Source organism: Onychostoma macrolepis, chromosome 14 (genome assembly GCF_012432095.1).
Source record: "Onychostoma macrolepis isolate SWU-2019 chromosome 14, ASM1243209v1, whole genome shotgun sequence".
NCBI lineage: Eukaryota > Metazoa > Chordata > Actinopteri > Cypriniformes > Cyprinidae > Onychostoma > Onychostoma macrolepis.
In genome coordinates this window covers 24,783,342-24,795,366 of record NC_081168.1, presented here as the reverse complement: position 1 = coordinate 24,795,366, position 12,025 = coordinate 24,783,342, and the positions used below count along the sequence as shown (strand labels likewise).

The window sequence follows — 12,025 nt, the reverse complement described above, 5'->3', positions numbered from 1 at the left end:
AGTGACACAAATAATCAACAATTATCATTATTACGTTCTGAAAAAAATCATTTTAATGAGACTGTGATATGCCAGCATTAATTTGATATGCCATTACATTACAGTAAAATGTCATAAGAATAACAATAGAAATATTTAACTTAATGTGCAAGGATGTTGTGCAGTTTATTTTCTAAGGTAACAATACTTGCAATCTCAAGGGCATAGTTCAAGTAAATAAAGTCAACAGTATGAAAATCAAGATGATTTAGACAAATAATTGACGTTAAATACACAAAATAACCATGTATACTTTTAGCTTCTGAAAGGAATAGTGTATATACTCACATCATCATTTTCTTCGTTCATTTTATATGCTGAACAATTATCTATTACTTAATGAATAAATTACTGTTCTTTGTAAATTTAATGCACTGCTGCTTATTTACTGTTTGTATATATTCACTATCAGACATACTTTTATCTAAGGAAGCTTAAATTTAAATTTTGCATACAAATATACAGTAAATTGTGATCATTTGTGAATTTCTTGTAAAGCAGATGTGTCCAGCGTGGAAACTCCTTTAATATTTTTTAAGCTCAGATATGAAAAGAGAAATACAATGTTTTGTTTAATATTTTTTAAAATATGTTTCATACGTACATTTGTGTTATTTCAAAGTTGTGTTAATTCTAAAATAATAATAATGATCAGGTGTGTACAGACTTTTGACTGGTAGTGTACGCATAGATGTGTGTTTTCTCAGTGTTTGTGGTAGACTGAAGAAAGCCTTTATTTAAATTTGTTTTAACAAACCAAGCCCTAAAGGTTCACAGACTTACAACAAATTACTATTTGTATACTGTTCCCTGAAGAAAGTGCATAAAATCACAAATCTAGAAGTAGGTATATTATTTATTATGTTGGTTTGACTGGCTGTGTGACTCCTGTCGTCCGATAGAAAAGGTCCCGGAGTCATTTGGGCTCTTCTCCAATGCTTTGATTGACATCTGGCTTCCCTCATAGAGTCTGTTGTTTGCTGACTCGGACACAATACCCGACACCTGTTCATGAAGAGGACAGAAAGATAAGATAATCGCTCTATTTTATCTCTACATACTTACATGACTAAACTCAACTCTGGCACCTCTTCAAATTTCTTTGCTTTGTACTCATCCGCCCCTTTATGAAAGTTGAGAAGGATGATGTCACAGAACACAGTAGCCTGCAAAAATATACATCAGTCAGATATCATGTGCCTAACATGTTTTTGCCAGCTTTAAAGTGTGTCACAATTGTCTTACCAGTCCCACTGAAGTGAGAGCTGCCACCAAATTAATCAGAAACGGCACAGTGCTAAACTTCCCTGCCTGCAAATAAGCAAAGTTAGACATGCACAAGTCCATATGTGTCACATAAACTGCTTTAAAGCATTTAAGTCTATACAATCTACCCACATTGCCAGACACGATTATTTCAACGCGAATTGCTTTAGCTTTATGAAGCGTTCGATGCTCAGTCCCATCTTCAGACTGATAGTATTTAGCAAACCTGGAAGAGATAAAAAGAAGATGCAGTTGCAGAAAAGACAGAATGATGCATGAGTAGTGTGTTTATGTGCTACCTGAAGTTATATCCTTTAGAGGCAGCGCTGTTCTCAAAAGCAGCATCCAAGCGTGTGAAGAAGTACTTGGGATTGCAGTGCATCGCATTATAATCCAGATTACACTTCCAATTGATGTTAATACCAATCTCTCCTCCCTGACACAAAAACACACACATCAAACAACACAAAAACATTGTTTACTTCATATGTACATGCCCATCATTTGACCCAGGCTGTGAAAACCCAGCTAAAGTCTGATGATTTACTGCTTTCTACATAAAATCATCCTTCATAAACTAAAGGACATTCTGTGAAAATGTATATCTTTTATACTGACTAAGTATGACCATGTCAAAGACTGATATCATAGTGAAATCAAACTTTGATGCTTGTTATCTCATAATTAGATTTTGAGCCTGGAATTCACAGAGAGGGTCACATATGTATCATTTTCACCTTTGAAAACACACCTGGGCATTTAAAGGGAGGTTGTTTTTTTTATTTTATCAGATTTAACTCACTTTGGGGGACAACCTTGTTATTTTCTTTCGTTTAAGAAAAAGAGCGGCAAGTAGATATGTTTTTGTGTTCTTTGTTAGTGTTACGGCATAATGCAAATGCTGTGGGCTGAACTGTAGGCTATTTAAAAAAAAAAAAACCTATACGCTTCACATTTTCTGCTCTTAAATCCTCAAAAAAAATAAAATAATAATAATTGTTGCCGTTATTGGGACGAGTTTACTTTTTTTCCTTAACATTTTGACACAAATGCTGTGGACTGAACTGAATTTTGACTGAAGCGGGAATATTTCGTGAAAAAAGTTGTGAATGTGATGAGCGCTCGAGGGGGAAGGGCCGGGGTCTGTGGCCGGTCTGCGAGGCGCTGCTGTCGGTGTGTCTTCTTTAAATCGCTCGCTCTTGGCTCCAACTTTCGCTTACGGCCACACCACCCTGAACACGCCCGATCTCGTCCGATCTCGGAAGCTAAGCAGGGTCGGGCCTGGTTAGTACTTGGATGGGAGACCGCCTGGGAATACCAGGTGCTGTAAGCTTTTGCGTTTCCTACACTCATCAGATAATACACTTCTTCATGACTCAGAACTGTAGCTTGTTCCCTTCATCATTTGAAACAAATATTTTCTTTCATTTTGGTTTCTCTTTGCCTTCTGAGGGCATCCACTTCATTCTTCCTTTCTCCTCCAGGAGGCGATCGAGAGACCTTTTTTCTACAGCAAATCTCTAAGCACTATTTGGTTTTTTGGTTCTCTGTTTTTAAATTAATATTTAAATAATTTAACGACACATTTGCATATTCGCATGACATGCAAGATCAATATTTAATATTTTTTTGTGAGTATTTTATTGTAATCAGTTACATTACCATTATTATTTACCTTATCATATATGCGTTTTGAACTGACATTTCAGCGTAAATTTAAACATTCAAACCCTTTTTGCATTAATATGTTAAGTCCAGTGTAGCATTTATTTTGGTGGAATATTGTTGAAATACTGTTAGCTTCTTTACACAAAAAGTGTTGGAAATTATGCAGATGTGAATGTAAAGAAAGTGAACCCAGCACACACTGCATCCTCAAAACCCACTGCAACTCTCTCATGAACCCCCAAGGCTTTGCAAGCCTCCATTTGTGAAGCCCTGCTCTACGGGTTCCTCCATATATTGTGTTTTGAAGCTGATCTCGATGGCTCTGCAATAACTACACATTCTGGTTACAGAACAGACTGTTGTTGTGTGACACACCATGCCAATCAACACCAGACATATTAGCTTTTGCTCTAACAATCCAGCAGCAGTCAACTGAGAGATTTAATGGATTGTTTATCAAAATAATGAAATGGATCTCTTTGATAAACTGAAAATAGGATGAGCGGTCAGATGAGAGGTAAAACTGAGTGGACCTACTTTGTCAATAATGCTGTCCAAACTTTGATTGATGTCTCTCAGGATATTTCCCACTTTAAAGATCGGACAGAACGGATTGTCCACCGGGTCGTAATAACAGGTCTTAATGTCAGAGTGGTTTAGGCTTGAAGGGAAATTGCCTCTGTGAAGGTAAGAGAGTGAGAAACAGGATATAGCAATGACATAATAACAATATTATTATTATTATTCTGGCCATTTGAATTTCCTTTGTTTTCGGAGTGGGGGCTAATTATGTGATAAATTAATCACATTTATCACATCTCATTAGAAAATTTGATCAGTGCAAGAGGTTAAATTAATGTGGCAGATGAACACCTGCACTATTTCCATATCAGTGAACATTTTTGCATAATTAATTGTGGGAAATTCTTAGATTGCATTGACAGGCCTAATTTAAATTAGATTAATTCAGAAAGAAATGGCTTCTCACAACAGTTTTTTAATTATTGTAGATGAAACTCACCTTTTGACGTTAAACTGAGGGAAGCGAATGCTGTTCTTGATGAAGATGGTGAAGTTCTCCACCTCTTTCATTGGGTTTCTAAGAACGAGCCGATTAATTAATGCATCTAGCATTAAAACGTGTTCAATTCAATCAATTTTGGATTATAAAATAACTCCCCCCTGTGTACAATATCTGAATTACAAATCTAAAAAGCTGCACTTCATGCATGCGTTTCTTACTCTGAAACGTTGTCATTCTCTGCAGGGCACCAGCCTTCAATTTCACACCATCCTGTTGTGCCATTATCATTGTTCAAGCATGTGCCCGTTATAATACCTGTGATATAGGAGACATGCATCTGAAGCAATCTAGAAAGTATCAGCATGCTTCAATCACTACTATATAATTATGCATTGAAGTATAATGAGTATTAATAGACCTGATAGTGATGTCAGCCTCTATAAGACTGAACTCAGAAGACACAATGAACTCACCATTTCCTAAATTTGAGCCCAGATGTGCTATGCAGTCATCATCAGTAGTGCAATTAAACATATTATCAGTCTGACAGACAAGAGAAGAGTAGAAAGAGTGCATGTGTTAAAGTACATAAGAAAGCGGATTTAAAGTATATAAAGTAAGCTGAGGTTTGGGTGTCACCTCAGGGCATCGTCCTTGCGTCTGATTGGCTGTGATGACCATGCTGGTGATGATAGAGAAGGAGGAACCACCCTGAAAAATGTGCAGAAACGTTGACCTCAGACCAAGACTTCACAGAGAGCAGAATATGAAATGCATAGTTTCAAATTTCAGCATTAAAATGGACATTTACGGACCTGTGAGGGAACTATATAGTCTGCCACATCCATCACACGGTTGTTAAATTTGCCCAGGCCCTTCACTTTGGTCATGACCGCAGACTCGATTCCCGTGTCCCGCATCTGATGTCCTTTTTCATGAATAAACACCCAGCTGAAAATACAAACATGTTCCTTATTAAGGTCATTAATTAATTAACTTAAAAATATATACTTTTAAGTATGCATTAGTATGTATGTGTATGCAAATCAGTAAGTCTTTTATGCAATGATATATAAAATACATGTAAATCATTAAATAATATATGTTAATCATCAAACAATTTATCATGACTATCATTTTATAGATGGATAGATCTATTAGCATGATTGCCATGATTTACATTTACATTTATTCATATTCATATATTTAGCATTTTGCCTTTATCCAAAGTGACTTATAAATGAATATGATATAATGTACATACTTTTTTCTTAATTTTTTATTAATCATTAACTACTGGTACACTTACACCCATTTGCCACTCAGTATAAACACATTTAATCAATTACATTCATTAATAAGTCCCAAATCTTTATTTTATATCATTATTTAAAACATTTACATTCATCATCACAGTTTAACTACATTTTCTGCTCTCAAACACCATCAGGTACAAGCTCTTCACTTCATTAAATGTATTTTTATATTTCCCCATTTACTTGCCTTTAAACTAAAACTGTAATATTTAAAAGGAGTTAAAATTAATATTAACAACAATAATCAACGCTTACCAGATAAAATACAGAATAATTAACAGCTGGACGACGCGGTTGATGATTCCAACAGACCAGCTCTTCACCACAACCGATTTGGCTGTTTCATAGACGAAGAAGTCAGAGATGAAGTGCAGGACTCTGTGAGCCATAGTAGAAGTGTGTGTTGTGTAATATTAACAAGCGTAAGCTAGAGAAACTCTTGAGCTGAGTGTGTTCCGCACTATTGTTCGTCTGCTGAATGAGAGATTTTATTTTACTTGGTGTATTTAAAAAAAAAGAAAAAAATGTCGACCACATTTTCCCTCCCCTTTTCGTGTTCATGCCTCTTCTCTCTGTGGCCCCCAAGGGCCTTGACTGTCCATTTGCCTAATTGCCTGCTCATTTGCTCATCTCTTTCCAGCTTTATTTAAAGGAAATGTCTCTTTTTTTTTTTTACAAACCAAACCTTTTATAAATACAAACACATTACTATGTCTAATTTTAACAGCTGATTTGTGAAAGTGCGGAATATGAGCAAAAGGGCACGCATATTGTCTTTTACTGTAAATAAAGCATGAATTTAATGTATTCTTTATTGCAACTCTGTATTTCGTTACAATTTGTCTTTTGTTTGACGTTTTCATCACACATACAAAGTCACAATATGCATTGGCATTGTTGTTTTCATTAGAATCGCAATCATGTTGGCACTTTTTTCACACGTAAGTGTTTCACAAGTAAATGGTACAATTTTACAAACTGTTCAGCCTTGTGGCATTGCTATCCAGTCAATCATTCAAAATCTGCTATTGTTTAGGACTGTATATGTTTCCTTAGAAATAGAAAGTGTCATAATTGTTTCCAACCCAAGTTACGAATTAAACAAAATTGGAATATCGCATTAAACATTTGCGAATAAAGCATTTTTTTCATTCAGTGAGTTGAAGAGAACAAAATCTTCACTTCCTGATTAACTTCCGCTAAATATTACGAAGAAAAACTAGCATTTCAGATGTCGAGAAATGAGATCGGTCTATTGATTGGTCCAGTTTTATGTCGTCCCATCGCAAAGTCACATGACTTTTTGGATGCGCATTAAGGAATTTATTCGGTAAAAGTGTTTCCATCGTAGTTTATGCGCATGTTTTCTTACCGGATAAGAAATTTATCGTACTTAGTTGCATTTTCAGAATTTATGCACACCTTGGCATTTCCATCCAGTGTTTTTTTAATGCGATCTCCCAAAATGCGCATAAAAATAGGGGATGGAACTACTGTTTCAGGGCAGGATTCACAATATGGGCAAGGGGCATCATGCAACTGATACAAGCAATGTTTTCTCCTTTTAAGACAATTTCAAACAAAGTTTGTTAGCATTCAATGCTTCAATCACAGAAAACTCAACAGAATAATCTTCTTTGTATTTTGTAATTGTAACAAAACATAATAAGATTATGCAACACATAATAAGATAATACAAGATACAAACCGTCCTTATAGAGGTGCTGAATGAAGCAAGATACAGTATGGAGACATCTTTTCACTTGAATAACTCAAGTATTTTTTTCCTATATAAAATAACTTTTATAGATAAGATTTATGCCAGTGGACCTGAACCTGAAAAACCTGATGTGTATTGATGCTTTTTCTGCGGTTGAAACAAGATACCCTCTGATGTTCATTCATGTTTATTTCATGCTAGATCAGATCTGTCACGAAACATTAAAGAGCCACAAAACAGTATTTATTGTTTGAATTTCTTAAAAATGATCAAATTTAAAAGCTAATACATTGTTTCATACCAGAAGTAACCTGCTCTGTCTTGTCTGTCAGCGTGTTGTCAGTTTCCTCTTTGCTCCGCAATGTATTTTTTACTGCGTGTGAACATGTGTAGCGTGAGAGAGGCATGGCTTGTCAGACATTGTAACAGTAACTAATGGGGCAGGTCTTTATGAATGGTCAATAACTGAACAAAATACATAAAACATGAACTGACAACTACATGAACACATAACAGTCCTATTTTATTCAATGTTTTTGGGTCCGATAGAAATATATATGTAGTGTTTAACGTCCCTATTCATTCACGTTGAACAAATACAAAATACAAATACATATTTTACATATTTACATACAGTAATGCCATTTTCCATTTGCTATTGTATTTTATAGTCTGAAGACAAGTTTTCTTGACACACATGCTGTTTCACTGTGACTAAATAGCTGATATTTTCAGACTGAGGTGTTACAGTAATTTGGCAGCTGTGGCTCACATCTGTCCATTATGTCCACTTCTCTAATCTGACTTGTGTACACAAAGATAGTTCATTTCTTTTGCAGAGCATCTTGCTCTATATTGACAAGGAAAATATATAAATATATACACCCAATATTTGTCAATTAAAATGGACCACTTAAAGTAAAAATAGTATCAAAGAGATTTTAAAAATCCCTATTTGCCATCACACTGTCTAACCCATATTTACTGATTCCCTGGTCTACTAGGAAAATTCTCGAGTCGTTTGCAAATTGTGTACACTTAAAGTGAAGATCGCATTTCCTCATCACTAAAGCGAGCCCATTATGTTTGTGGTCAATTACGACGTCGGGTCATCTCCAACTGGAAAGCTTTCAGAGAAGCGTCCTTAAGTGGACATAACTTCCCATAAATTACATATGCCAGAGTCATGAACATCGTCAAGCACTGGCATTATCCACTCTTATACATGGCACAAAATTGATTATCCTTCAAAGAGGACATACAACGGCACCCAGGAGACAAAACAGGAGTTTGACAGAGAGAGCGAGGATGGGATAAGATGGATTATTTTAATATGTTTTATCTATTTTAAATATATTTACTCATAGAACAGACAATTTTTGTAAATTTGATATTTTAATTTCATTGAAAACCATTTTAAAAAGGCAACACTGAGATTACAGTGAATTTAATGAAACTTGCACTATTCAATTTCACCTTACATCCTCACATCCAGACCACCCAGTACAGCTATAAGGCTCCATCCGTCTCTCTTACCCCTCTATCATATTAAAAACCACAACTTCTTTTCAACTTCCCTTTGCTTTTGACAGACCACATATCTTCACCATGAAAGTCTCATGCTGTATTAAAAGCCACAGGCTCTCACTGTAGGCCATTACTGGTACTTTATACCCCTGATGAGGTTTATTTACTTGCCTTTCAGTTCTAACAAAGCCATTTTGCTTGAATTTGGCAAGAAAGGGTGATTGGTTGAGTCGTCTTAGATGGCAGGGCATGTGTCTGGACGATGCCTTAGGAACTTCTTAAGTGGGTTTATTAAGAACATAATGGGGTTTAATTTCCCCCCAATTACAGGATATAAACTACACTGAACAATCCTCAAACTTTTAGGCAGTTAAAAGACTGTTCTGGGTTCAATGCAAGTTAATCTCTATCCACAGTTTCTGTGACATAGTATTGTTTCATAAATGTGTGTGACATGTTTTTGTCACCAGAAATGAGTTGCATTTTAGCACTTCTGGTTCCATCATAATCATAAAGTCAGTGGGTTTTTGGTTAAAACATTATGCTGAACAGGTAATCTCATCTCGCTAGTGTAACTCAAACTTTCGAGGAAAATGTTTTGTAGATAAAGACTGAAAGAGTTGTTGTAAGTTTAGTAATGGTGACGTTGAAGTCATGTGACTGTGGTGTTGTTTGTTTATACTGAAGGAGTGGATCGCAGATCTACTATGGCCCTCATAATAATGTTAATTATAATATTTCTTGAATAATTATTTATCAAAGTTACATTTATGCATGTTAGAAAATAAGTTGAATATGGCTTTAGTCGTTTTACTCTCTAAGAAGCTGCTCTCATTGTGTGTGTGTAGTTAACCATATTTGATAAGATTCAGGGCAGATAAGTACAGATAAGTGTTCTCTGCATATGTGTGTGAATGTCTATCTTTGCAGCTAGATGCAGAGAGAGAGCTCTAGGAGGAAATCGTCATTTGCCGTCACCCTGATGTCTAGGGTAACAGATAGTATTATTGTATACATAATCTGACTAAAAAAGAAACTATACAATAACAGAATTTTTGAACACAAAGGCATCACCACCTTTTTGCTTAGTTGCGATTGACAGATCATACCAGTGTATTTTGAGGTCAAAATGCATACGGGTTGGCAGGTCTGTTAAGTCAATAACCTTGTTTTCTTAAAAGAAAAAAAAAAAAAGTAAATAAGTCAATTTTTTGTGGGATATTATTTAAGCTATAATTCTGTTGAAATAATTTTACAATTACAGTATCTCACAAAAGTGAGTACATCCCTCACATTTCAGCAAAAATTGTAGTATATCTTCTCAAGGGATAATACTACACAAATTAAACTTGGATATAGTTTAGAGTAGTCAATATGCAGCTTGTAGACGTACAAATTTACTGTCCTCTAAATATAACTCAACATATAGCCATTATTGTCCAAATAACGGGCAACAAAAATGAGTACACCCTAAGTGAACATGTCCAAAGTGTCAATATTTTGTAGGGGCATCATTGTTATCTAGAACTGCCTTAATCCTCCTGGGCTTGGAGTTCACCAGAGCTGCGCAGGTTGTTGCTGGGATCCTCTTCCACTCCTCCATAATGACATCACGGAGCTGCTGGATGTTAGACACATGGTGCTTCTCCACCTTCAGCTTGAGGATGATGCCCCACAGGTGCTCAATAGGGTTCAGGTCTGGAGACATACTTGGCCACTCCATCACCTTCACCTTCATCAGCAAGGCAGTTGTCATCTTGGTGGTGTGTTTGGGGTCGTTATTATGTTGGAAAACTGCCGTTCAGTCCAGTTTCTGAAGGGAGGGCATCATCTTCTGCTTCAGAATGTCTCAGTACATGTTGGAATCCATGTTTCCCTCAATGAACCGCAGCTCTCCAGCAGAACTCATGCAGCACCAGACCATGATGCTACCACGACCATGCTTGACTGTAGGCAAGATACAATTTTCTTGGTACTCCTCACCAGGTACAGATCACGTTCCGGTAGAATCCCCCTCGGTCGAAATCGCGATTTTTTTGTTCGTTAAATAAGTTAATTTTTTCTTAAAGTAAGGACCAAGCAGCAGCGGCAGACCGGCAGGCTGATCATAGCTTATGTTTGATGAATTTAGCCTTCTCAAATCATCAAGACTTGACTAAAATACAATCTATAGATCTACTAAAACAGTTCAAGCATATGTGACTGTGTGTGTTTGTGTGGATGGAATCACACTGAGAGCAGGTGGATGGTCACTCAAGATCTCTTTACTGGAGCCTGTCACAGACAAACTGGGACAAACACGACCAAAAGCTGGTTAAAGGACAGTGCATCAACGCATCAACGTTGCTCAAAGTCAGCAGCGAGAGATGTGAAACTCTGCTGAATATACATTGTTATAAAGTGAGCGTGAACATATAGTGGAATAAAACATACATTAAAAGAAATAAAATATAAAATCACTTTCTCGGTTCTCATCAAATCACAAATGCAGAGAAATTATAAACTTAAGTAACCATCTTTTACATATTTTGTATAAGTGAAATACCAAAAGATAAAGAAAACGCACACCTAAAATGGCGCCGTTACACCGTTCAGCACGTGCGAGCACATAGCACGTGTGTCAATGCTAATACTCAACTCGGCTAATACATTTTTTTACACAGAACATGACAAATCTGAATATAACACATACCTGGGACAAACACGACCAAAAGCTGGTTAAAGGACAGTGCATCAACGCATCAACGTTGCTCAAAGTCTTGAATGAAATAAACAGAGATACTAAGTTCATAAGCAGGTTACACACACACTTCATTTTATCAATCGCAAATAACACATATTTGACTCAACTGACAGACATATGAAACAAACTTGTGTGTAGTATAAAAGTCCAACCTTACACTTAAAACCAATCTAAACTCATTGTTTATGACGCAGCGCTTAATTGATGCGACTTACCAGCAGCGAGAGATGTGAAACTCTGCTGGTGGTAACGTAGCTCCGCCCTTAATATCACGCATGCCAATGCAAGTGACGCAACAGCCAATGTCGAGTTTTCCCAATTAATGCATGAATTTAACAACATTATTTAAACTCCGTTACACATATAACAATGTTTAAACATTAAACCTAGATAAATGTGCGCTGCATCCAGTAGTTTGTGCGGAGAGTGGAAGCTAAAGCGCAGGACGTGGAGGCGCCAGCGCAATCAATTGCATTGTTTTCAATGGAAACAAATTACGCCGTACTTTTTGCTCATAAAGGTAAGAGTAATACATCATTCGGAATTGTAAAGGGTCTACTTTTATTTGTGTTCACTCACAATATTTAAAAAAAACTTTTTATAAAATAAATAAAATAATTTGATAAAATAAAGAAAACAATGATGCGCAGTCTTGTCTTGAACAGGAGCGCTTCACAAAAATGAACTGAAAGTCAATACATGCCTCAAAGGCATGATAAATA

General features: G+C 36.1%; 1 protein-coding gene and 1 non-coding gene across 6 annotated transcripts; one reads left to right on the top strand and one right to left on the bottom strand.

Annotated features, from left to right (window-relative positions):
* Nucleotides 1–16: 16 nt before the first annotated feature.
* On the bottom strand, nucleotides 17–12,010 carry p2rx3a (purinergic receptor P2X, ligand-gated ion channel, 3a). 5 transcript variants are annotated; one of them, XM_058798823.1, is made up of 13 exons: nucleotides 11,253–12,010; nucleotides 5,569–5,650; nucleotides 4,813–4,948; nucleotides 4,637–4,708; nucleotides 4,471–4,540; nucleotides 4,216–4,312; nucleotides 3,995–4,072; nucleotides 3,511–3,652; nucleotides 1,605–1,741; nucleotides 1,438–1,531; nucleotides 1,285–1,350; nucleotides 1,128–1,205; nucleotides 20–1,044 (listed from the first exon to the last, which is right to left on the bottom strand). In XM_058798823.1, exons 3-13 carry the CDS (start codon nucleotides 4,915–4,917, stop codon nucleotides 892–894), a joined length of 1,092 nt encoding a protein of 363 aa, XP_058654806.1. In that variant the 5' UTR covers nucleotides 4,918–4,948; nucleotides 5,569–5,650; nucleotides 11,253–12,010; the 3' UTR covers nucleotides 20–891. The 5 variants fall into 5 exon arrangements, with proteins under 5 accessions (XP_058654801.1, XP_058654806.1, XP_058654805.1 ...); XM_058798822.1 differs by lacking the exon at nucleotides 5,569–5,650 and having other exon boundaries at nucleotides 21–1,044; nucleotides 4,813–4,951; nucleotides 10,852–11,318; nucleotides 11,519–11,533; XM_058798818.1 differs by lacking the exon at nucleotides 11,253–12,010 and having other exon boundaries at nucleotides 17–1,044; nucleotides 5,569–6,959.
* Nucleotides 2,520–2,638, top strand: LOC131553979 (5S ribosomal RNA). Its single transcript, XR_009274304.1, has one exon. It is a non-coding gene; the product is annotated as a 5S ribosomal RNA (ribosomal RNA).
* Nucleotides 12,011–12,025: the final 15 nt, after the last annotated feature.